Below are 25368 nucleotides of genomic sequence, written 5' to 3'. Positions count from 1 at the left end.
TCCTCCATGGTCACTGAGCTATAAGTAAACTATTACTTATAGCTCAGTGAGTATAGTTAATCAGCGGTTTTAAATGCATGCTTTTATTATACAAGGGAGATTATTATTTGGCCACAAGAGGAGTGATCGTGAAGAGATTTTTACTAGCCCTTTAAGCTGGGTGGGGGGCCCTTAAGAAAAGTTACTTGTTTGAAATAATCTGCAAAATGGGGGAACCCTTTCAAGAAGGCACTTTGCACAGAGCCCTGGATCATTTTAATCCACTGCAATTTGCAGTAATGCTTCATTTTCCGCTGATTCTTCCGTAATTTCAATATTTAGCAACTTTGTTTACTTTTGGCGATAATTGGTAATATTTCTCAAGAAAATATGGTCATCTCGCTCCATGATGTGTTTACGCACCAGATTTTTCTTTATTTCTCTTCTAAGACCATACTTATCAAAATAAAAACGGGACATCGATTTAAAAACGATGTCGAATAAGATTTTCTACTGGAAACTTTTTATTTTTGATGTAGATCAATGGAATTAATTTAATCAAATAAGGAATTTCGTAACTTGAAATACTGTCAAAAAAAAAAAAAAAAAATCTATTTCGGAAAATTTTCTTTAAAAATTGGATATAGGTGAAATGACCCATGTAACTTCAATCAACTAAACTTTGTAAGAACGTAGTTGTTGTGGTTGTGGGTTTTGAATCGAGTGGCATACGACTTTCGACTCCAAAGTTTTGAAAGGGAAACCTATTTTTTTTTTTTTTTTGTAGAGAAGTTATTGCGATGAAACTAAATGTAGAATGAGAAAGAGACGTATTGATATATTGCACACAAAATGACGAAAAACGAAGGTTTGTTTGTGCCTTCTAATTTTACTTTCTAAGTTTGAATCAAATTTCGATATGGAAACTGGTTCCTCTTGTGAGAGACCCTTGTATTCATTTTTTTAGACATTGAAGAGCATTTTTAATGGTGTCTTCGAGGAAATTTTCTTGTATTCGATTGAAATACGTATTAAATACATTTGCATAAAAAAAATATGTATCTAAAACTTGTTCAGTTACGTAGGTGACATGTACTCCCATAACCATGTCCTTCCCTCATATCCTGCAGCAGGGATCTTTGGTGGGCCCTCAGACATCTTTTCCCGGGTCCCTTTACAGTGAATTTGTTGTGTAAAGAAAATTAAAATCGTTCCGGGGTGGGGGACCATGACTATAGGTAGGTTATTCCATAGGCAATGAGCACTGCTTTATTGTTCACATGTACAGTGGAACTTCGGTTTATGAGCATGATTTTGTTCCATAAAAGTGCTGGCAATCGAAACCACTCGTGTATCAAAGTAAACTTTCCCATAAGAAATGTTTATTTCCCATATAAGAACTCGAATAGTTTCACCCGCAATCATCATTTTTGCAACAGCCAGAGCGTAATCCCTTTCTTTTATGGCACCAAGATTTTGTCCCCTTCGCTACACGTGTGGAAACGAGATTGACAGAATCATTGCATTTTGATAGCGAATACCTACTGCAAATCCAACACCGACCTAGGAACGACTATAGCATAATCCGTTTTTGGTGATTTTTTTCCTTTGGCGAGAGAGGGAAAGCGTGATGAGAAGTTGCCAAGAGTTAAATGGAGTCGTGGTTTCGGATGTCTGTCTGGTCAAGAAGAAAAAAAATGAGTAACACATTGCTAAAAAGGGATAATAGTATGACTGTTGAAATGAGAAAATGATAACAATGACAAACAAAACATTCTTGGACTAAGTAAGGGATTGAGATTAAAATATATAACATCCTTAGACCAGATACAGAATTGAAAATAATAAAAACCAGGACACTTTCTTTCAAATAATACCACATAGTCCCTCCTGATATATAAATTCTCCGGAATATAAGTAAAAACTGACTCTTTTAAATAATACAATGGTGTGGGGATAAAAAAACGTCTCTGAATTCAATAAAACAATTGCGGGATTAAAATTATAAGGACTAGTGTGCAACAAGTTAATTAAAATGGAAATATGAAAAACACAACTCTTGAGAGAATCCAAATGCAATCCTAATGAATTCTAAATTATTCCCTTAAAAAAAAAAAAGTAACATACTGGGTATGTATATATGTTGCTGTCAAAGCCCGAAATTGGCTGGTTTGTGAATTGGTCAATTTCATTGTAAATCGATCTGGCCAATGTGTGTCTGAATTTCTGGTTTAGGCCAGTCAGTTTGCAAAGTGACTGGAGATGCCTGGCCAAAGTCTGATAACAAAACGCATGATTTGGGTTGCCAAGTTGGCTGATTTTTTTCATGATAATTATCCACGTTAGCTATGGCAATCTATCAAACTATAGTCATGATTGCAGTAATGATTTTTTCTCCAAAATTTTGCAAAAACTATATATGTAACTGTCTATAACTAACGTTATATATGTAACTAAAACTGTCCATGTTATTATTTCCATATTTTTGTCTCAAATTTTTTTTTTTCCTCGTCACATGGAGGGGACTAATCCAATGCAGCTATTATATATAGCAATGTATCGCACGCAAAAAAAATAGATTTGTAGATTTGGCACTTATCAGACTGTCTTACATCAGCTCATCAAACTTTGGCCAGGGATCTCCAGCTAAAGCCTGAATTTTTTCTAAAACTCAGACTGGCAGATTTGCGAAGTGCCATATTCAGGCTTTGACAGTAACATATACGATACAATTTTTTTTTTATGAACAAAAGAGCTCCGAAATGCTAACGATAATCGATTAATTCAAATGCTGTGGTCTATAAAAAGCCAATTGTCACCACTATGGTGTGATGTCACCTTCAGAGAATAACCAACAGTAAAAAGGGAATGGCTATCTAGAAGCCTAAGGAAATAATAATAGCAGATGGAAGAAAATGGCAAACCATTGCTAACCAGGAAGAAAAGCGCCAATGGGCTAGAAACGAAATCTCCAAAAAGCTGTCGTCAAAGAAAAAGGTGGTAGTATAGCTGTTCTTATCCTTTTTTTGCCATTCAAAAGCATGATGAAAAGTTTCAGAGTAAAACACTCAACAAACCACCAAAGAATAAAATGAAAAAAATTATGATTAACAGTGCCAGAAACGAATACTGTGAAACCTGTCGTTAACAGAACCTGTATCAAGTGGAAACCTGTCTTCATGAAAAAAAAAGAAAATTGTGGTCCCATGATTTCAATGTCAAAATAAAAGATCGCAAGACTTAGCAGAGCTGGAATTAATTAGAGGAAAGGAAGCAACTGCCCTGGCGGAAAAATTTAGAGGTGGGAATAAAAACACTGTTATAGTCATCTAATGTTTAATGGCAAAATCATGTTTCTCTCTTTCCCTCACAAAATTCCTAGTTACGTCCCTGATGCCGAGGACCCCTAATTGAACATTTTTAAGGGAATTAAAAGGAATTTAAATATCATTATTTTAGAAGAAAAACTGTAAGTTGGAATTTTATGCAGATGCTGTAAAAACATAAATGCAGTATTTAGTAATTATAGATTAATTATTTTGTCTATTTTTAAATTAATTATTTATTTTGTCTATTTTTAAATTATTTACTTTATCTTCAGTTAATTTATTTTTATTTTATTTGAATTACACAACAAGGTTGTTACATAATTTTACTCATATCAATTGAACCTTTTATATTAAGCAGAAACCTGTGTTCAACTGGAAAAAATCTTGGTCCCCCTGCAATTCCCTTGAAGACAGGTTTTACTGTATAACATTCTTAGACTAAATGTGAGATTTGAAATAAAACATCACTTCACACTAAATGAGGGATCAATATTAAAAAATATAATGTGAGACTAAAACGAAATCTCTAAGTTAAGATGAAAAACATTAAAATAAAGATTTAAAAAATATTAAGTATTTTTTTTTTAACTTTAGATAATTAAAGATATGATTCTCTAGAATAAAAGCACCAGGATTCTCTCACTTATAAATTACACAGTGATGATAATTATATTACAACAGTTCTTCTTGACTCGAAGTGGGACTATAATTCTCTGGTTTTAAATACATGATTGCGAGATTAAAACTCAACTAATTGGCTAATATGCAAAAAAAAAGTAACAAAAATGAAAGTATGAAATGTCAACCTGAAAGAAAACAAATTCCTAAATGAGATATTCAGACATGAATTACAAAGATAACATACTGTATGAACGTTATAACGAAAAAGAAAATAAGCTTCGAAATCGTAACAGATTTGAACATTGGGCTCTTTAACACAAAAGCCTATTATTATTAGTGACTTCACCTTCATATAACAAAACAGGCCAACAGTAAAAAAAATGGTACACCTACAGAGCCAAAGGAAATAATCATAATACAGTCAATGCTCGATGTAATGACCCCCGTCCAATCAAAAACGAACGTTATATTTGGATGGTCATTGCATTGAAAGTATCGCCCAGCCCCTCATCCGGGCAATGGCTAAAATTGACAATGGTCGATAGAGCCTGGGCGGTGCACGGAATGAAATGCATTGAAAGTAGCCGCTATGGTGGTCGCGAGTGGTCATAGTGACGGACTCGCATCACGAGGACCAGGATTCGACCCCACCGTCGCTATAGTGGTGGTCGGCTGAAGTTGGTTTTCTGTGGTTCCCAACTTCAATGCGTGAATGCGAGTCGATCTCCCCTTTAAATAGTCTCGCCACAGAGAGCAACAGACCTACATACAGTGTAAATGTAATTCAATCATAACACATCACTCACTTCCATTCTGAAATATAGATGGCAGCAGAAATCAAACACAACACCACATATGCACTCAGACTGTTAGGTACACACAGTTACACTTCCGGCGCAACTCACAAGGTAGTAAATCGCCCATACATGGTGATAGACCTGAGTTGTGCTCAGTTTAAAAGAAAAAAACGAAAAGCATTGAAAGTGTAAAATGTATATGATAGTCATTCTGTGAAAACATTTGGGATTTATCCTACTTGTCATTGCAATGTAATGGTTGCTAAAATGTAGGGTCATTATAAGGAGCGTCAACTGTGGTAGCTGACAGAAAAGGGAAAAAGCACCAAAAGGGGCTATAAAGAAAAAAAAATGTCAACGAGAAAAGTTGAGTCATGCTTATTATATATTATATAAGCTGGATAAAAAAATTCCTTTCGCAAAAAAGCGAAAATGGGTGGAAAAGCTTTAAAGCAAAATGCTGCAATCCTAACGGGCGTAGGAAAGGGGGGGGGACTTGGGGGGGTCTGGTCCCCCCCCCCCCCGAAATGTGAAAAAATGGCCGAAAAAGGAAAAAGATGGCCAAATCTATTGTTCTATCACTTTGGTCCCCCCCCCCCCCCCGAACGAATTTTCTGGCTACGCCCCTGAATGCTAATGTAATGATTGACGGTTGGACGTCTACTCGTTGCGTACCTCCTGTACGCATTTTTGCGAAAGTTGTTGCTACTTTTTTTGCATTCTATGGTTTTCTTTCGCATTTTACGAAAAATGTGACCATAGCTTAAACCCTGATTTGAATTGATTCTGGAGGTGGGGCTTGAGAGGAAGCAAATTTACTATTCAAAATGTAATAAAAGCTTGTGTTTAGCATTTCATTTGTGAAGGAAATGATGACTCGTTAGAAAACAAATTTATTTCTTCGGAAAAGTTTGATAATTTCTGGAGAGTATATGCAAGGGAGACCAAATTATTGTTCACAATTTAGCGATACATTTTGGTGTATTGCGCACATTTTGGTGTCTTGGCATTGCATCTTAGTGAATTTTTATAATAAATTAATCAAATACAATTTTTTGCAGTGAATAAGTACATAAAAGCACATTTTCTGATGGTATTAATGGTGTCAATGTAGTAAAGATGACAACAGCATAAATTTGATCACATGTAAGGATAATTTTGCCTCTCAATGCGACGATAATCCCTCTACAACGATATTTTTTCTTGGTCCGCAGAATATTGTTTTGTTGAGGTTTTTCACTATATTAAAAAATTTTAATTTTTAGCAAAAGTGTTCATTCTATTGCTATTCAAGAGAACGTTTTACATTGAAGTTTAGTTTTATCGCATTGTTTTGAAATTTCAATTGTAGTTATTTAAAACAGCAAACCATATAAAAATTCAGAATAATGTAATATGCATATCTATGTTTAACACTCGTTGGTTTATAGAAGCTAGGGTGATATTCTCAAAACTTAAGTTTTGTAAACGATAGAAACAAATCACCGCATATATTTTTATGTGCATCTCTATAAAACAGAAACCTGTCTGGAACGGAAAATAATTTGTCTCTTGACTTTCTGTTTTATACTGGCTTCACTGCATATCAGAGTTGCCAGATTGGCGGTTTTCCCGCCAAATTGGGCTGGTTTGAAAACGGTTCGGCGGGAAATTTTTGGCTTTGGCGGGTGGCGGTTTCTTGGGTGGTTTTTCCAAAATTGTGTTCATGGCTAATTTTTCCCTATTTTCCTTTATTTTTCTTTGCTTGTGCGAGCAAAAAAGTTTTTCTTTTTCATTTCAGTCCCCAACCTCATGTTGTGTTTTCTTCCTGACAAGGCAGAAAGGGTGGAGGGCGTTTCGGCCAACTATGGAAAGCCAGAACTTTCAACCATAATGCCTTTGTCACCCAATAATTGAAGGGGCCATAACACAAAAACTTGAGAAACTGCCATAGGCTCTAGATCAGTGGTTTTCAACCTTTATGATACCGCGGCCGGTCGGTTATAATATACCCAATGTAGTATAAGGAAAGTAATATATCCAAGGCCCCACATCCTGAAGCAGGGCCCTAGGCTCTGATCTTTTGCGTGCCCCTGAGCAGACTTTCACGGGGCCCCTTCATGATGAATTTATAGCGTGAAAAAGCAAAAACCCTCAAGAGAACCCAGAAGAGTACTTAAATTTTTGTTTACTATATAGACTGTGAAAAATCTGGTCTGGGACCTATACCTAATTTTTAAAATCATTGTACCAAATTTCGTAGGCACCTATGCACAATTTGAGGCAGTGCCGTCTTGATGCATGGGCCAACCCGGGCACGTCACGAAGGCCTTGAATGAAGGGCGGGGTAGGGATAAAAAATGAGATATGGTTAAGATTTGCGAGATTAAGCATGTGAATTGGTAAGGAGGCATTCGCAGTCTGGATAGAGAGCTGAGCAAAATCAATTTGCCCGGGGGTCCATGATGTTTTGAAAACGGCCCGACTCCAGGCCATCTCTTGGCCGTTTTTCCAGGAGAGAGAATGTGTAGCCCTGACTTTCACAACTTTTCAAAGAAATCAATTTATTCGGTAAGAAAAACATATTTTTTACGAAAAAGTGAAAAGTTGGGTTGGGGGGGGGGGGAGGAGTTACTGACTATAAAAACACAAGAAAAGCTATAAGCCACATCGTTGCAGGCTAGAATATCGTCAAACTGTAGCTCGATCGTTGCTTCATAGATGGCCAGAATTTTTTCTTGTATTTTGAGTCATATCTTGTTTATAGAGTCAAAATGTATTTTTAAATTTTGCATGGCTTGTGAAACACTCGTATAAACCAAGGTATTCATAATCCAAAGTCTCACTGTATGGTCTTCAATCTTTCAGACATTGCAGGCCAAATTAAAACTTTCTGTGAAGCCTGCAGACCACCAAGTCATACCATGGTATTCCCTGTTATTAAACAGATTTTCCGAAATTATTGAACTCTTTTATTTACTCTGAAATTTGAAATCATTTCTTTCATTTAAATTTTTATTTCGAAAAAAAATTCTTTACAGATTCTGATCTTTTTCTATTAATTTTATTCCTTTTGTTAATTCTGAAATTTTTTGTTACCCCAATGTTTTGTTTTGTTAATTCTGAAATTATTTTTCATTAATTAGTCAATTTCCTAAGCGAAATAGAACTGTTTGTTCAAATATGTGTGATAGGAGATCACAGGATTAGGTTTTTTGCCCTTAAAAACTTACTCAGTATTAAAACAGTCAAAAACATGTCAGTATTGTCGTTATTACTTTTAAACTTAGAATAAGTTATAGGAGCTTTCCGTAAGCATCATATGCAATCAGCACTACTAAATTAAAGGACATTTTAGTCCAATCTAGTATTTTTATTGCTAGCTATATTCTAATGTTATGCACAATAAGGTATCATTTTAAGTATCAGTGATAACCTAGAAAATAATAGAAATCAACATTACATATATGGTGTAAAAACTTTTTAAACACCTACCTCTTATGAAAAAAGTACAGCAGATGGTTTATATGAATACACATATACTGTATAAGCAGTTAAAGAAATCGTGGAAGGTCAAGATTGATCTCGAATTGACAAACATTAATTAGTTCTATTTTTTTCCTTTTGCGTTTTTGTTATGCGCTATTGAAATAGTATATTTTACATAAAAAATACACATATATTGTCCAAAATAATTTTGTAGAGAGCAGAAAATTATTTTACAATCATATTAAGCATTTATTCTTTAAACATTACATGCAATCGATGTGTGTATTTTTATATTGAAAAGCAATATTTGAGGTGAACCCAGACCCTCTTACATACCGTTCAAGTCCCGGCCGAGTTCTTGCAGGGTTCGAGTCTTGGTGGAGACGTGATGACTTTTCTTTCCGAGTTCACCTCAACATACCAAATCCGGAGAATAACTGTTTCCTTGATATCTTGAGCTGAGAAAAAACTCTCTCTCTCTGATACAGTAAAACCTCGTTAAGTCGTCACTCCGGTAAGTCGTCATTTTTCTTCAGACCCTTCCAGCTCTCATAGACCACAATGTTATTAAACCCTTGTTTACTCGTCGGTAATTTCGGTCAAGTCGTCACTATGAAAAAGTTTGAGAAAGAGGAACAAACTATTTTTATGGTTCCCGTTAAAAAAAGAGCTTGTGTTAACAGCATTGCCATATGCTTAAAAGTCACCATAAAATCCTAGGCCTATATACCCAGACGGAACAGTTTAAGTAATGAAAGTTATGCTGGGGAAGTTCATTTGCTGACTAAGGTTTTTGAAATGTTGGGGACTGTTCAAGCTAGATCTCATTTCTGCCTGGGCTCCATAGGAGAAATTGGACAAACCGCGAGACATCCAAGCTCTGTCGCAAGAAGCAACGTAAGCACTTCTAGTGGGGAGGGGGCATCTCTGGCAAAACCAAAATTTATTGATATGTCGAAGATTACATATAGTGCAAGGAAATAAAAAATTATGTAAATCGAAGAATCAAATTAATCAAGTTAAAGTCAAAGTGCAACAGCATGGATAATAAATTATCATAGAAAGCATGGACTCTATTAATTTTGGGCTTGAAATTTAACAAAATATCTTTGTTGAAAAAAATTAGACATTCTTTCCCAAGTTGAGGTCTTCTGTTTACTTTCCCTGCCCAGGGCCCCGCCACCAAGTCAAAAGTGTTCGAGATTACTTTGCAGTTGCATCATGAACTACTGATGAATTCTAACACTAAAATTAAATTTGATGTATATGTAAAATTAATGTGCGAGAGTAAATGTAAGAGTATATGCGAGAGTAAATGTAAGAGTATATGCGAGAGTAAATGTAAGAGTATATGCGAGAGTATATGTAAATTAATGAGAGAGTTCTGTTATGAAGAAAAGCTACTTACAGCTTTAGACTAACAGAGCAACTGTTAGTCTAAATTAAAAATTACTAGTATAAATCAAAGTGTACAGTACATTTCACCACAATAATTTAAGTAATAAGAGATAAAAAAATTGCTATAATTTTTTCTTTCGCAATCTATAAATTTTATTAATGTTATTTTGATTCATACTTTAATAAATGTCATATTACTTTAAATTTTATATGATTTTCATAACATTGCACATTAAAACTGATGGAACTCTGCTTAAGCCGTCATAATTTTTCGATAACTTGAGGTGACAACTTATTGAGGTTTTACTGTATTTGAGGTTTTTGACGTAACCAGTTTAAACCGTCAAAAATTGCCATGTGTCAAAAACCTGTCAACCCAGATAAAGAATCCGATCGAAACCTCGGCTCTGAATTCAATTGGAAAAAATTTGCCATATGACCATTATAGAACGTTGGACAGTTTATTCAGAGTTGAGAGAAGCGGATCGTATTTCACATTTGGAATTCCGAAGAGAAGTGACAATTAACCATTCTACGAACGAAGGAGAGGTTAATTATTTATCCAGGTCCACTTTGTTAACTGAAAAAAAGATGTCAGGTCATTTGATGGCCATTATATTGTGTCTGCGATGCGAGGACGGTATGCGGTTTGCCAAAAATGTGTATAAATGCTACCAATATGACAAACGGGTCCATCAAATATATGTTTTCTTTCTTTCATCACTGACATTAGAAAAAATTTGAATTTTCTGCACTCACACACATATTTTTATGTTAAAAAAGCCAGTATGTGTTATGAATTTGAATTTGTTGTAGAAAATAAAAAATTTGCGTGATAACTACTCCAGAAATAAATAATCGTGAGAATATAGGCGATACCACTTTCACCTCTCCCCAAGTGCCAATGTTCCATTTATGGAACATCGTGAAAAACAAAGAAAAAAATGTTTTTCTTCAAATTTCAAAGTTGATCTATGTATAGGCGTGCAAAAGGACCCCAAATTTCAAAACAATAAATGACTTTGTTCATAGTTCGGCCTTTAAACGGTTGTGTTTTTTTGTAAACTCTGTAGTTATATGTATACCTTTTGGATACCAAATTTTCACTCTTGGAATATGTGAAGTCATGGGTCTTGAAAAGTGTTTTGGCTGTAGGTCTCCAGAATTTGTTAGGATGGCCCTTTCAATATACCAAATACGCAGCATTACAATTGGAAATGGAAAGTATGTCTCGGTACTAAAAATAGCCATACATATTTCAGTGGCCAATGCTCTTTAACAATTTTATTTTGTAATGTAATCGTTTCCTGATCTTAAATAGCTATTTTCTCAAAATGGTTGGTGGGTCACCGGTTGAAGACCCCTGGTATAGCAGGGCTGGACTAATCGCAAAAGAAATCTATGCGGCAGAAAAGAAATTTTAACTTAAATAATTAGGCCCAAAATAATGTTTCTTTTTACTTTTTCAGGGCATAGTGACCCTCTTTCATGTTGCAGATATGCTAATATAAGAGATTCTCGCTTATTCCACTTGTATGGAACTTTCATCTGTGAGGATGATTACATATTCATCATGATAGTAACTGCCCTCCATGATTATATGATGAAAGTGATCACATTTGCACATGACCTATAATTGTGCTCATCAAATTTTTTGATCATATGAATGATGCATGTGTATTAAAAATGTATGATGACTGAAGTGCAGTTTCATTTTATTCTGTGTACTCACATTTATATGAAATATGTATTATGTATTAATTTTTTAACTACGTTTACAGAAATTTCCAGAGCGTGTGGCTTATATTATGGTTTGGTAAGTGTTTTCCTCTTTAATAATTTTGGGTCAATTAACCTGGAGTACTTTCATGTTAAACCTTACATTATCCCCAGTTTCACTATAATGGATAAAATTCATCTCTTCAACTTCTTTTTTTTCAATTCCTGTCAACTTTGAAATTAATTTAACAGATTTCGTATGGGCCTATTTGTTGATATTTATGTATGTTCAGAAAAGTTTTTGAAAAAAAGAAATATACAGTCAATTCTTGCTAAGTTGGATTCTGATAACTTGGATATGTGTTTAAGTCAAAGTTTTCTGCATGTTCCAGAATTTTCAACATTATTTTAGTGTTAAAATTTTCCATTAAGTTTTGGGGTATGAGATAAATTTAAAAAAATTTCTTTTGGTCTCCCAGTTAGGAATTAAAGGTGCTGTATGTGTGTGCATAATTTAAAGAAATTCTTTCTATCCCTTGCCTTTTTACTTTAGTTTTTTATAAACAGTGACCAATGACAATGAATTTGGTCATCTACGCCTGCAAATTATTTGTTGCATATCTGGTCTTCTTGAAATCGCCATTTCGCTTTCGTCCAGTTGCGAGTGTATATTTCGTGTTCAAACATCAGTACAAATTTTAATTGTGTTTTTAAATTTTTAAAGAAAAAGTTGAAAACTTAAAATTTGTTATTTTTTTCTTTCAAATTTAATCGATGAAATGGAAAGAAATCCAGATCTCAAGGAAAAAGTTTGTTGTAAGACTTTCCCACAAATGCTGCATCAACAATCTTAAAAAAAGGCCATTCATGCAAGACTGTTTTCAAATGTTAATTAAATTTAGAGGCAATCAAAAACCATTGAATTTTTTAATGGGGAAACGATTTTTCTCCACAAAAAATGTTTTCCCCATTTCCTCTCCTTTATTTGTAAGTTCAATTTATACAGATATTGTGTGAATGTTTATACTGGTAATACATACGTCCATGTGTTTTTTAATATTCTAATTTTCATTTAATAATTGGGCATTGTAGTAATTCATTTTTTCTGATTTTTTCATATTCAGTAGTTTGATATTTTTTACCTATACAATATTCGAAAATGGCACTGTTATTATTAAAAAAATAAATCTTTATATTCATTCAACTATTGCTTGTTAAATTTTAATAGTTGCATTGATTGTTCAGGCTTTACGATTACTGCTGTTCAAGTATTACGTCATCATCGATGGGGGGGGGGGTGTTCCGATTTGCTGACTTTTGATGAGGAGGGGGGGGGGGTTGGATAATGCTTACATCATCAACCACCTTTTATAAAAATATGAAATATTTTTAATGGCATCTTACTCTGTGCGCCAAAAACGAGAAAAACCTTTCGATATTTTGTGAGCACACAATTGCAGTAACATCCCCCTATTGATAAATGCCCTACAGAGCCACTGTAGTGATCTCAATGTTTCGCGGATCCAAGTGATCTGGAAATGTGCCGGGCCGCTTAAGTGCCTTGGAACTGAGCCACACTTCACTTAAATAATCTAAGAATGTGCCGCGGGTAATTTGAGTGATGTAGATCCGCACTGGGGGGGCCAGTTAAGTGCTCTAAAACTACGTCACATGTCACTCAAAGGATCCCTAAATGTGTTACGGATCACTTAAGTGTTCTGGAACTGTGTCTCGGGTCATTTATGTGATCTGAAAATATGGCACAGGCTACTTTTCATTGAAGTCATTAAATTTTTACCATATAAACTACATTTCTGTCGGGATTTCCATTTCTCGCAGTGAGGGATGTTGAAGAGCTCGCCCAAATAAAAAATTGAGATCAAATAAATTTTTAATTTCCACCATATAAACCGCATTTCCCACTTTTTGTCGGGATTTCCATTTCTTGTAGTGAGGGGCGTTGTCAGCTCACCCAAATAATAAATTGGGATCAAATAAATTTTGAAAATTTAGTTTCCATCGTATAAGCCGCACTTCCCGCTTTTTGTATTTCCATTTCTTGCAGCGAGGGGCGTTGGGGGGGGGCACATTGCAACCCCCCCCCCCCCCCACCTGCATGACTTCTGCAATTCACTATTAAATGTATCCATGCAGAGAATATATCTTTCAGGAATTTTTTATGACAATGTATCTAAGTTTTATGTGTAACAGCTGCGAAAAGTCTTATTTTCAAATTATTTTTTTGCAATGCAATGCACATTTCAAATCACTTTGTATTATCACACCGAAATAATATTCAAACACTCCGACCATAGTCACCAGAACTGGGGGCTTATGCTATTTGAGCCCCCCCCCCCCAAACTCCAATAACTCATGAATATACAATGCAATGCACCATTTCGCCTCCTGAGTACGGGTTTGAGTCTCTTATAAACGGAATGAATGGCGATTTTCAGCCCCCCCCCCACCTCCTCAATGTTTCCTTCGTGTCGGCACCTTTGACTGACCAAGGATGCCTGAAGTGTTTGGAACTTGTGGGTTCTTGTCTTGATCTTGAAGTAGGAAATTTTGATTTCTGAATCATTTCTCTGGGTGCTCATACCCATTCCATAAAGTACCCTGGACATCCACAGCATCCGTCTGTGACACCACTGCAAATGCCAATCGATTTTTGATTTTTTTTTTTCAACTCTAAAGTAACAACTCTCGAGTAAAAAGAATGAAATCAAACTTTTAATTAGCCCATTTTATGTAACTTCATGTACATGACACTTGAAATTAAAATTACAATATCAATTACATTTAAAAATTTAACTGCATATAAAAGTTTAATTATATTTGGAAATTCGGTTATAAAAATTTGAAATGTTAAATTATTGATTTTCGCTGTGATAAAATTCCAATATCATGTGGAAAAATTTCGGTTTGTATGATATTCACCAAATTACAGTGAGCCTATCTTTAACTTTAACGGTAAATTTCTATCTGCCCCCATGGGCTCGAGAGTTCCCCCCCCCCCTTCGAGAGTTACCAACATTTACCATCACAGTATCTCCATAAGAACCTGAATTATTTAATTAATTAATACAATTAAATTAATATTTAATTTTCACAGTGTAAGCCGCACTTCTCGCTTTTGTTGGGATTTCTATTCCTCACAGCGAAGGGAGTTGGGCGCAGATCAAGGGTGGAAATGTACAGTGCTTATGAATGACGATTCGATGAAGTTTTCATAATGCCCACAGGATGAGCACCGACAAAGACCATATAAACACCAATAAGAAAGATGACTACGGGTCAGTCGCATAGATATAATATAACCATTAATCTTATGTTTATGGTCAGTCACATATCTTTGACTGGCTTGTTTGAATATTTTCACATAGTTTTCATTAGTGTCTAAGCTTTTGGTACAAGGTTGGTGTGCATGGTCTACGGCTCCAGTCAACGATTAGTAAAAATTTCTACTTACAATACAAGTGAATTAACATTAACAGACAATGTAAGATTATGTTCAGAGGTATATTTCCTTGGTGGGGAGGGGGTATGCGGGCTTTATCCCAAGATGACAAGTTCAAGTGAAAGGGCGTGACCAAAATTAAGTAATTGGTGATCAAGAGCATGAATTAGAAAGGAAGAAGGAAGGCAAGGTTTGAATAGCCCACAGGTGTCGAAACTATAAATCCGCCTGTGATTATAGCCTACATTTATTAGGATAATTTTAATTTTAAAAACAATTCGTATCGTACATATAAACATTCCACAATATCTAAACCTTTATTTACTTATTTTCAGTGCTTTGAGTATCATTTTATTTAAACACTTATATAACCTGAATATCGCAGTAAAAACCCGATGATCATTTATAGAATAATAATTGATGGTATTTTGAACTACCATAATTTTTTTCTTTTGTTTTAAAGATACGTAGAAGATTTCAATTTATTGCAATTTAAATTGAATTCAAACTATTTAATTTTAAAAAGTACTACATTATTTTTTGTCATCCGTATAACCTGTATCTCTCTTTAAGATACAACAAAAAACTCAATTAAAGAAAATTAATAATAGGCTAATTCATTGAATTGCATTAAAAGTTTTTCTAATTTTGGAACATGAATTATGGGGGAAAAACTTTTAAACACACACGTAAACCAACATATCATTTCCTCCTTCGGTTTTGCAATATTCGATGTTTATGCCAACAGAAATATGTAGACCGAGCACACCAACCTTGTACCGAAAGCTTAGACGCTAATGAAATCTATGTGAAAATATTCAAACAAGCCACCCAAAGATATGCGGCTGATTATAAACATAAGATTAATGGTTATATTATATCTATGCGACTGACCCATAGTCATCTTTTTTATTGGTGATTACATTGCCTTTGTCGGTTCTGATCCTGCGGGCATTATGAAAACTTCATTGAATCGTCATTCATAAAAAGCACTGTACATTTCTACCCTTTATCTGCGCCCAACTCCCTTCACCGTGAGAAATAGAAATCCCAACAAAAGCGGGAAGTGCTGCTTATACGGTGAAAATTAAATATTAATTTAATTGAATTATTAATTAATTAAATATTTCAGGTTCTTATGGAGATACTGTATTGGGGCAGATAGAAATTTACCGTTAAAGATAGGCTCACTGTAATTTGGGGAATATCATACAAACCAAAATTTTTCCACATGATATTGAAATTTTATCACAGAAAAAATCAATTATTTAACATTTCAAATTTTTATAACCGAATTTTCAAATATAATTAAACTTTTATATGTAGTTAAATTTTTAAATGTAATTGATATTGTAATTTTAATTTTGATGACCTTTCTGCATTGACAAATATTAATTATTTCAGTTAACTGCGTGTACACTTTTGTTCATGTTTTTATTTCACGTGTAAGACAAAAACCTACATACAAGCTCGCGTGGAACATGTACAGTGAAGAATCGACGGTTCGACGAATTGATTCTGCGCTGTAATACATAAATTGACGTCACGACGAATTGACACGGCGGCAAACTTGTACAGCTACGAATTGGAGCTGCGACGAATTTGTATCGCGACGAATTGACACTGCGGCAAATTCGTATTGCGACGAATTGACACAGACAAATTTGTATCTCGGCGAATTGACACTGCGACAAATTGACACTGCGACGAACTTGTACCGCGACGAGTTGAGCGCGACAAGTTGAGTGTGACAAATTGACCGTCTACGATTTGGTATATATGCAAAATTTGGCGACGATGGATCTAAAATTGTAGAGTTGTATAGGGAACACACACGCACGCGCAGGCAGGCAATTTTATATATATAGATATTGTGTGAATGATACTGTATTGTTGAACTTAGGTTTATGAGCATAATTGGTTGTATGAATGTGCTTGTAATCTGAAATGCATATATCAAATCAAACTTTCTCATAATGGAAACAATGCAAGCTCAAACAATTCATTTGACGACTGTCTCCCTCATGCCAGCCACAATCCTTTTTAAAGGAAAAATGTGGGTTGATTTATTCTAAATTAGCATAATTTTACTTATTTTATATTGAAGGTTCCAGTATTTCCGGAATGATACAGAAGATCAGAAGGTTTTAGTTTGGAATCCACTCTTGCATTAACACCCATTGAGAGAATGAGACAGTATTCCATGGGTGGCTGTAAATGCCACTCTCTCAGTCAGTGGCGTCTTAACAAATGGGGCCTAAATCATGTCCTTTTAAGTATTGAAGGGTTTCATTAATACACATGTGCTTACAATATAGCCTATTTGAGTTTTCTCTGTCATTAAAATAAAAAGGAGCCCTGTGAAAAATATTTCATCCTGGATCCTTAACTCGTTAAGGTAGCCTTGCCAGCAGTGGGAGAAAGGGAATAATCAGCTTTTTAGTTGTAATCATGTGGTGATAATATTACTGTCTAACATAACTTCTGCTTATTTAATATCAGTTTTTCATCTTTCACTTATATAAATAGATTATTATTACAAGATATAAATTTTTTTTTCATTGACTAAATTCCATTTTTTATGAACTTTCATCATACTATTCACAGGGTGATGAAGGTGGTTTCGATTCTGGATCGGGGATGGAAACAATGAAAGAAATTAGTGACATTCTCAGATGTAATCAGGACTATCAAATTGAAATACAAGCATATATTGATGAACTTGAGAAAGCTCGCCGTGGCAATCTAATGAAACAGGTAGTTTTTACAATGAACTAAATTATTTAAAATCCTAGTTTTTGTACATATTGTAATTTCCTGTGCATAACCTGTATATTATTCAAGAGAGAAAAGTTGTATTTAATGCTCTGCAAGCACTACAACATTCGGGTTGAAATACATTAAATTTCTACTCAAACTTTGTAAAAACACCCCACTCTCCCGTCCCATATCATAAGCAGATATGCAGTTCTTCGAACAGGGAAGGGATTGGCCACCACCTGATGCCCTCTTTTCTGCCTGTGCCAATAACACAATTTTTGTAGTGAGTGGGGGGGGGGGGGGGGAAGATTTGTTAAATCAGAATTTGATTGTATTTTTTATGTATGTACAACTGTATTACATTTTTTGTTATGTATTGAATTTTTGAAGGAAAAAAAATTATTGAAACCTTTTTTTTATTTGTAATTAATTGACTTTATTATTTTTGTAGCACAATGCTATGACTTCATTTGCCAGGAAGCGAGAAATTAAATATCAAAATTCTGCAAAATGCCACAGGAAGCCTATAACTTTGTTTTCAGCTCCATACTTTCGGGACGTCAAAGGATTTGTATGTTTTTGTTGTTTTTAGTGTTATTAATTGTCTGAAATTTTCACTAGTTGATTACAAGACATTTTGACTGGAAAAAAAAAGGATTGAAACCAAAAAAAAAATTGCAAAGGGATATGTGGTATTGAATTTTTTATTACCAAAACAATTTTCACAAAGCAAAGTAATTGGGGTTTTTTTTCATTTATATTTTATTTTTAAAATATTAATTTAGTTGACACTTTTTTAATAAATAACATATAAGTGCAGTCAGACATTTTCTTTGTTCTTTCTGCTATTTCAGGTCCCAGAGAAAAATGAAGACACAATTGAGAAAGAGAAAAACAAACAAGTTGATGCATATTTGGGACCTTTAAGGCCATGTATGTTTATTTGTAGTGCAATTAAAGTTAATATTTTTTCAAAAAAAAAAGTTTCAAACAATGAAAATATAATTATTTTTTTAAAATTCAGTTCAAGAACTTGCAGACAAAGTCTTCCCAAACATTCAACAAAATCACCGAAACCATGAGTGGCTTTGTGAGAGAGCGATTCTGGCACCGAAAAATGACAGTGTGAACAAAATCAACGAAAAAATCCTAAAAATTATTCCGGGAGACTCCACATCTTACAAATCGGTTGACACTGTCACAGACACAGCGCAGACAGTGCTGTATCTGTGGATATTCCGGGTATGCCACCACACAACTTGACCCTCAAAGTCGGAGCACCTGTAATGCTTTTGAGAAATTTGTCGACACCGATACTCTGCAATAGCAACAGACTCTGCGTGAAGAAATTGCACAATTACATCATTGAAGCAACGATTCTAACTGAATGTGCTGGAGGAGAAGACGTCTTCATTCCACGTATCCCAATTATCACTGAAGAAATGCCATTCACTTTCAAGCGATTAGTTCCCTATTCATTTAGCTTTTACCATGACAATCAACAAAGCGCAAGGCCAGTTGTTAGTAATGGCAGGTATCAACCTACTTGAGCCCTGTTTTTCACACGGACACCTTTTCGTCACCTGTTCGCGTGTTGGTAATAGCAAAAATTTGTACATCTACACACCACATGGAAAAAGAAAAAATATTGTGTATCCACAAGCGATTGCCTGGAGATTTTAATTAAAATATTTAAAAATAAAAGCATTTTTCTCTTACTTGATGCAGAAATAAATTTTTTTGATTAAGAAATAATTAATAAGCTATACATATATAAATTTTTTACGGGGCGGGCAACGTCGCCGGGTATCAGCTAGTTATTTAATATAAGAAACCTTTTGTGTGTACTTTGAGTCAAACACAGTGGTGACATGTTGTATTGTATTAATATACCATATTCCTCTGTATTAATCATTGCAAAGCTCTTAGGACACCAGCTTTTTGAATGTTTTTTTAGGGGGGGGGGTCTGTTCCATTTCTGGCATGTCAGGAAAAGAGTGAGGTTTAATTGGGATCACAATATGCATTCAGCCAATTCAGTGGATTTTTTAAAGGAAATATATTTAAGAATTTTTCAGAATTTGTGACTGGAATTTCCTAGCATACTGAAAAATATGGGTATTCCCAGCACGCTAGCTAATGCGGGGAGGGGGGGGGGGATGCGGTACTATATTTTTTCTTCATAGAATAAATACATTATGTTGTGCCATGCTCGTTATATTTTAAGAACAAGTATTAATATTTTTGGAGTTAATTATAAAGAGCTTTGTAATTGTTATGCATTTCAGCTATAGCGCAACTGTTAAAGGTTCTATCATAATTTTTACACTCTTAATTTTACACAGGGACAAAAAGAGAATACATTCGTCTGAAGAATGGTGTTTATGATAACATTCGGCAGCGTTTAATAGCTCCTCTGAAAAACAAGTATGTTTTTTTTCATTTCAAATTCAGTGAATCTATGTAGCCTATTTTGTTTACGTTTATACCACATATAAAAACATATATGATATGATAAACAACAAGCACAAATTTAACTAATTACATTATTTACGGTCGATATGTTATAGTTTAAATAGAAATTATTTAAATTTGTGTTTACTTTTTCATGAATTAATTCATTCGATTTAGCTTGCAAAATAAATGGAAAACAGTCTTCATTCACCAAATAATTAATTTTTAATGACAAGTTAAAAGTTTAATACTAATATCTTAATATCACTCATACTTACCAAAACAAACTTGCATATTAAGTGTGTTCATATCATTTGTTGAATTTTGAAAGTTTTGCCAATTTTCTATTTTTATGAAAAAGGTAAATTATTGGATTAACTTTGCCGTGAAAATTCCAAAGTTCTAATTCCCTTCAGTTTTGTTTCGTTTTTCATTTAAGTACAGTAGAACCTCATAAGGGGCCGTTCAAGTATTACGCCATCATCGATGGGGGGGGGGGGGTTCCGTTTTGCTGACTTTTGCTGACAGGGGGGAGGAAAGGGGGTCAAAAATGGCAAAAAATTTGCTTGCGTAATACTTGAACGGCCCCCAACAGACTAATAGGAACTGAAGGTTGTCTGTTTTAATTACAGTTCAGTTCATTACAAATAATTCTGATTTCTAGGGTGTAATGCAAGTACATCAATGAAAGTATGGTAGCTATAAAAGTGTTTGTTGTGTATTAAAAAGAAAGAAAAAAAAAACTTCAACATAGGTTAAATTGAAAACGATGTTGTACGTATACACTGCATTAATCATAATTTTTCTAGCTGTTGAATAATATGAGTCATGCAGTGCTTCCAAGTTTATGCAAAACAATGGAAGGATCGATGTTTAATTGCTTGCTAGGAAATTAAAATGCTTATTTTATCTCATCAGATAAAAATAAGTACCTTTATTGTTATTAAAATTCTTTTAAACTGTCAGTTACTAGTGTCACATCGGTTCTAATAGGGTCTAATAATGAGGTTCTACTGTATTCCCAAAAAAATTTGAAATTCTTTTCTAACTCAATTCTCATTCCTACATGGTTTCAATGGTTCTTAAAAAACAATGTTTTTGAAAAATAGTGTTCCTGCCATCTTTTTTTTTCTCTGTAAGAGCCGTCATTACTTGAAAGTATTATTACATTATAAAGAAGAAGAAAGCACATTTTGCCCCCCTCCCCCACGATTATCATAATCCTTGAAAATCTGATATCATGAAAAAAAAAAAAGTATTAAAAAAAAAAAATTTTGGTCACGTTTTTCCTCTCTCTGATACTTGTAAATGAAGTGAGCAAAGCTGCTTATAATTAATGTAAACAAAAGGCAAAGTTTTTTTTTAAGGAAAATTTTTACAAGTGATATGTGTATAAAACCATGACTGTTTTTTATAATGCTGTTTGAATGATATACATCTTTCTTCAGAATAGCAACAATAGAGCACAAGTTAGTAAGAGATATATATTCTGATGAAGACCAACAGAGAATGTTGGATTCCATTGAAGATTACAAGGAAGAAATTGAAAATATAAAGTCAGTGCTAATTAGTTTTATCACAATTTGTCTCATTCTAGGAACATTTTAATTTTCAGAAAAATTACCAACGAAAAAGGCAAATACAGGGAAAATAAAAAATTTGAAATGCATTAGGAGTTTCGTATTTTCCATGTATTTGCCCTTTTCATTGGTTATTTTTCTGAGTATTATTAGGCAAAGTTTGCCTACTCTTCCACATTTTAATTTACTGTAACCTTTTATAAAACAGCTCACAGTCTGGAAATATGTATTATTTTTTATACAAAGGACCTTGTCCCTTTTATCTTAAGGTTAATATTAATTTTAAAATATTGGTACAGTAGGACTGTCCATGTTTAACAAGAACCTCAAAGATCACTAAAAATGTTCATGAATCTCTGTCACAGTCCTTATAGTTGTTTTAAAATTAAATTCCAAAAATTAAGTGCTTACAGGAAGAAAATTTGTGTGCCAGATGCAGGGTGATTCTTTAATATAGATCCAATAGCACTCTAACAGTGAAACTGGCTGCTTTGAACCGTATCAGTGCTCTGTGTTTCTCTATCTCACATCTTGATTTATTAAAATTTTGGGTGCTAAGTGCATTTTTTGTTTAGATTAGAATGAGTTGAATGGAAACATAAGGTGGATTACAAAGCATTTTTGTATTTCTTGATCATATAAGAATATATTAAGCAGAATGAAAAATTAAAGAATTGGACGACAAAGCGTGATGTAATAAAAAAGCTTAATTATATAATCTCTGAACATGCAAGAAACCTGCTTGATATCTATGTTTTGTATTAGGTTGAGTATGATTAAATTAAATCGATAAGAGATGCTGAATTTTTATCATTTTCCAATTCCTGGGCAAAACACATTTACTGCACACACTACTTAATAAAAATTTATATTAGTTTTTTGAGTGTATTTTCTGTGATTCTTTATTAAACCTTGCTTTTCCTGGCACACCAGAATGGACTATTACTACTACACCATACATGCACCTCATCCATATTCCAGTGCAGAATTTCGAACAAATTGGTACATGTTGGGATATGTGTGTACAGAGATGCCACTGGACTCTAATTTACCTCTAATGTCCTCTGTTCATTTCAAGGACGTTGAGACAATATCCGCAACTGTATGAGCTCCAAACCTTACGACATACTCCAGTCCGGGACGAACTAAACCTCGGAAAAGCATGAGAATCACTTTATAAGAATGCGAAGAGACCTTCTTAAGAATGGAACTGAGCATTTAATTTGATTTTTTTACCACGGCCAAACAATGTTCAGAAAACCTAAGCTGCTCGTCAATGAGAATTCTCAAATTGGTGACTTTAGTTGCATCTGGGATGGTAATACCATTCAACTCATAAGTGAAACGTGGATTGTTCAAACCAAAATGAGTGGCCATGCATTTATCAACAGTAAAGGTTGCTCCATTTATTAGCCCATGTTGCAGTCACATTCAAAGTACATCTGGGGCATCTCCTTATTGCTTGGACTCCCAACCATCCTCGTTAGCTTCAAGTCATCTGCGAATCTGCTAACAATCCCTTCCATTGATACCCGTGATTAAGTTTATCAATTAAATATGAATAAAAAGTATGGAGCCAAGGACACTTCCTTTAGGGACACCACTTTTCACACCTGTAAAATTTATTAATCATGTAAAGTTATTAATCATGGTTCGTACGGTCCTTGAAAAAAAAAAGTTCATTTTCAAGGCCTTGAAAGTACTTGAAAATCGATGAGTCCTTGAAAAAGAAATTTTTTTTAAGAATTCTGTGAGTCTTTGAAAAATTTGTTTTTTCCGAAATAGTTTTTGCCACTTTTTTTTTTTACTCCATAAGTGACGTCCTATAAGGCTTTTTCCCTGTGCAAAGCACAGGGAAAAAGCCTTAGCAGCCAATAACCCTGGATAATTGGATTTAAAGCAAGTTTTTTCCCATTATTCTTAAGCCGGGTTTTCGTAGAAGCAGGTTATCTGTGCTGCGTGCAAAGTGAATCGCCCAGCGTGACACGCCGTCCACTCACCAATAATACAAGTTCGACTGTTTTCCTAGAGAGCGCAACAAGCCTCACGGCAGTGTTTTACGTCGGGTGTGATTGGCCGACTGCTTCTGGATGAGTCAAATGTGTTGTGCGCCACTCGTTTTACCGATCTTCTCTTCATTTTTGTTTTCTTTCACTTCCCTTCATCGAGCTCGATGCTTCTCATCAAGCCGGAGTATGCAAATGACAGAGTAGCTGATGCGCCACGGTAGAAATACACAAACGCGTAGTGTGATTATGTAACACGTTTCTGTCGACGCGAAATGATCCAGTTCGGTTCATGCGGGGCCAAAAACCTATGTTGGAATGTTTTTTCCCTTTTTATTCTCTGTGCACGTGGAACCGCTGGGCCCGACGCAATATGTAAATCGCGGGCGGCGTGCTCTCACCCTCACGGGAGCTCGGTTTTATACTGTTGACTGGTTTTTTTCCACATGTATGTCGGGATTGTTTTTTTTCTCCCTGAGATTGCCGGTTGTTATTTGTTGGCCGTTTTTATTTTTTTTATGATCGTAAATGATCTTGTTTTTTTCCTTGCAACTTTTATGGAATAAAAGCTAGTGTTCAAAATGAACTTCCGATCGCTGTTTTTTTTCTTCAGCTCGGCACGCTCTGGCCCCCAACAACCCACTTCTAGGAAAACCCGGCTTTATGGTAGCATGTATTCTGCAATCGTATGTAGACGTATTTGGAGTCATTGGAAGCCATTAGACTTTTGTACTAGGTATTTTTTCTGGAGGACTTGAGAAATCAATATCTTAGAAAAAAAAGTCTCCTAATTTTTGCCAAAATAATTTCAGCCTTTCGGTCCGTAACTGAGTGAAGCTTCCTCTGATTACTGTCAATCATAGGCAGAGATTGACTTGGAAGTCTGGGGGGGGGCACGATGATGATGATGCCCTGTAGTACCGGTGCTGGTATGACGTCGGTGGCCTACATCATTCCTTGGAAGATCACGTGACGTGTTGAATGTCGCTGCATCTCCGTTATTTTCTAATGGCATCCATAGTTGTTTAAAACAATAAATGAAAGAAATAATTTCAGTATCGATGATATGATTCTAAAATTAATGAGACATAATTCCAAAATTAATGAAAGAGATAGTTCCAGAATTAATGAAAGAGACAGTTCCAGAATTAATGAAAGATATAGTTCCAGAATTAATGAAAGAAAAAATTACGGAATTAATGAAAGATAATTCCAAAATTAATGAAAGACAACTTCAGCATTGATAAAAGAAATAATTCCAAAATTGATAAAGCAATAATTTTAGAATTAATGAAATAATTTTAGAATTAATAAAAGAAAGAATTTCAGCATTAGCGAAAGAAACAAGTCCAGAATTGATGAAAGAAATAATTCCAGAATTGATGAAAGAAATAATTCCAGAATTGATGAAAGAAATAATTCCAGAATTGATGAAAGAAATAATTCCAGAATTGATGAAAGAAATAATTCCAGAATTGATGAAAGAAATAATTCCAGAATTGATGAAATAAATTCAGAATTAATGAAAGAAATAATTTTTCTTTTTCTATCTTTAGAAGAGTTCTTTTTTTTTAAGTCTTTAAAAGAAAATTAATTGCAATATTTAGAGACTAAACTACGTTTCAATGGGGAAATTGACAGGCACGAACTGTGTTATTCAATGTGTCATGTGTTTTGTATGATATATATGTGTATGTGGCCTCCTTTATTCATTACGGATAATGTGAAATAATGTAGGTAGAAATGTAATCTCTGAAAGTTTTAATCAAAATTAAATATGCGCCTGTTCATGTGAAA

At 34.4% G+C, this 25368-nt stretch overlaps 1 protein-coding gene across 1 annotated transcript in view; it reads left to right on the top strand.

Annotated features, from left to right (window-relative positions):
- The first annotated feature begins 606 nt into the window (after positions 1 to 606).
- Pbp95 (proximal sequence element A Pbp95) overlaps positions 607 to 25368 on the top strand; it is a 51901-nt gene continuing 27139 nt past the window's right edge. Inside the window, exons 1-7 of the mRNA XM_089249423.1 lie at positions 607 to 847; positions 11374 to 11408; positions 17379 to 17528; positions 17983 to 18102; positions 18386 to 18464; positions 19877 to 19958; positions 21434 to 21541. Of these exons, the coding sequence (XP_089105549.1) occupies positions 832 to 847; positions 11374 to 11408; positions 17379 to 17528; positions 17983 to 18102; positions 18386 to 18464; positions 19877 to 19958; positions 21434 to 21541 (590 nt within the window). The 5' untranslated portion in view covers positions 607 to 831. The remainder of the gene's footprint in view (positions 848 to 11373; positions 11409 to 17378; positions 17529 to 17982; positions 18103 to 18385; positions 18465 to 19876; positions 19959 to 21433; positions 21542 to 25368) is intronic.

The sequence above is a fragment of the Pholcus phalangioides genome, unplaced genomic scaffold (genome assembly GCF_987345545.1).
Source record: "Pholcus phalangioides strain wild (caught in Gottingen) unplaced genomic scaffold, Ppha-v1.0 ptg000022l_1, whole genome shotgun sequence".
In the NCBI taxonomy this organism is placed as follows: Eukaryota; Metazoa; Arthropoda; class Arachnida; order Araneae; family Pholcidae; genus Pholcus; species Pholcus phalangioides.
The sequence above is the reverse complement of the archived record's forward strand: the minus strand, read 5'-3'. Positions and strand labels throughout refer to the sequence as shown.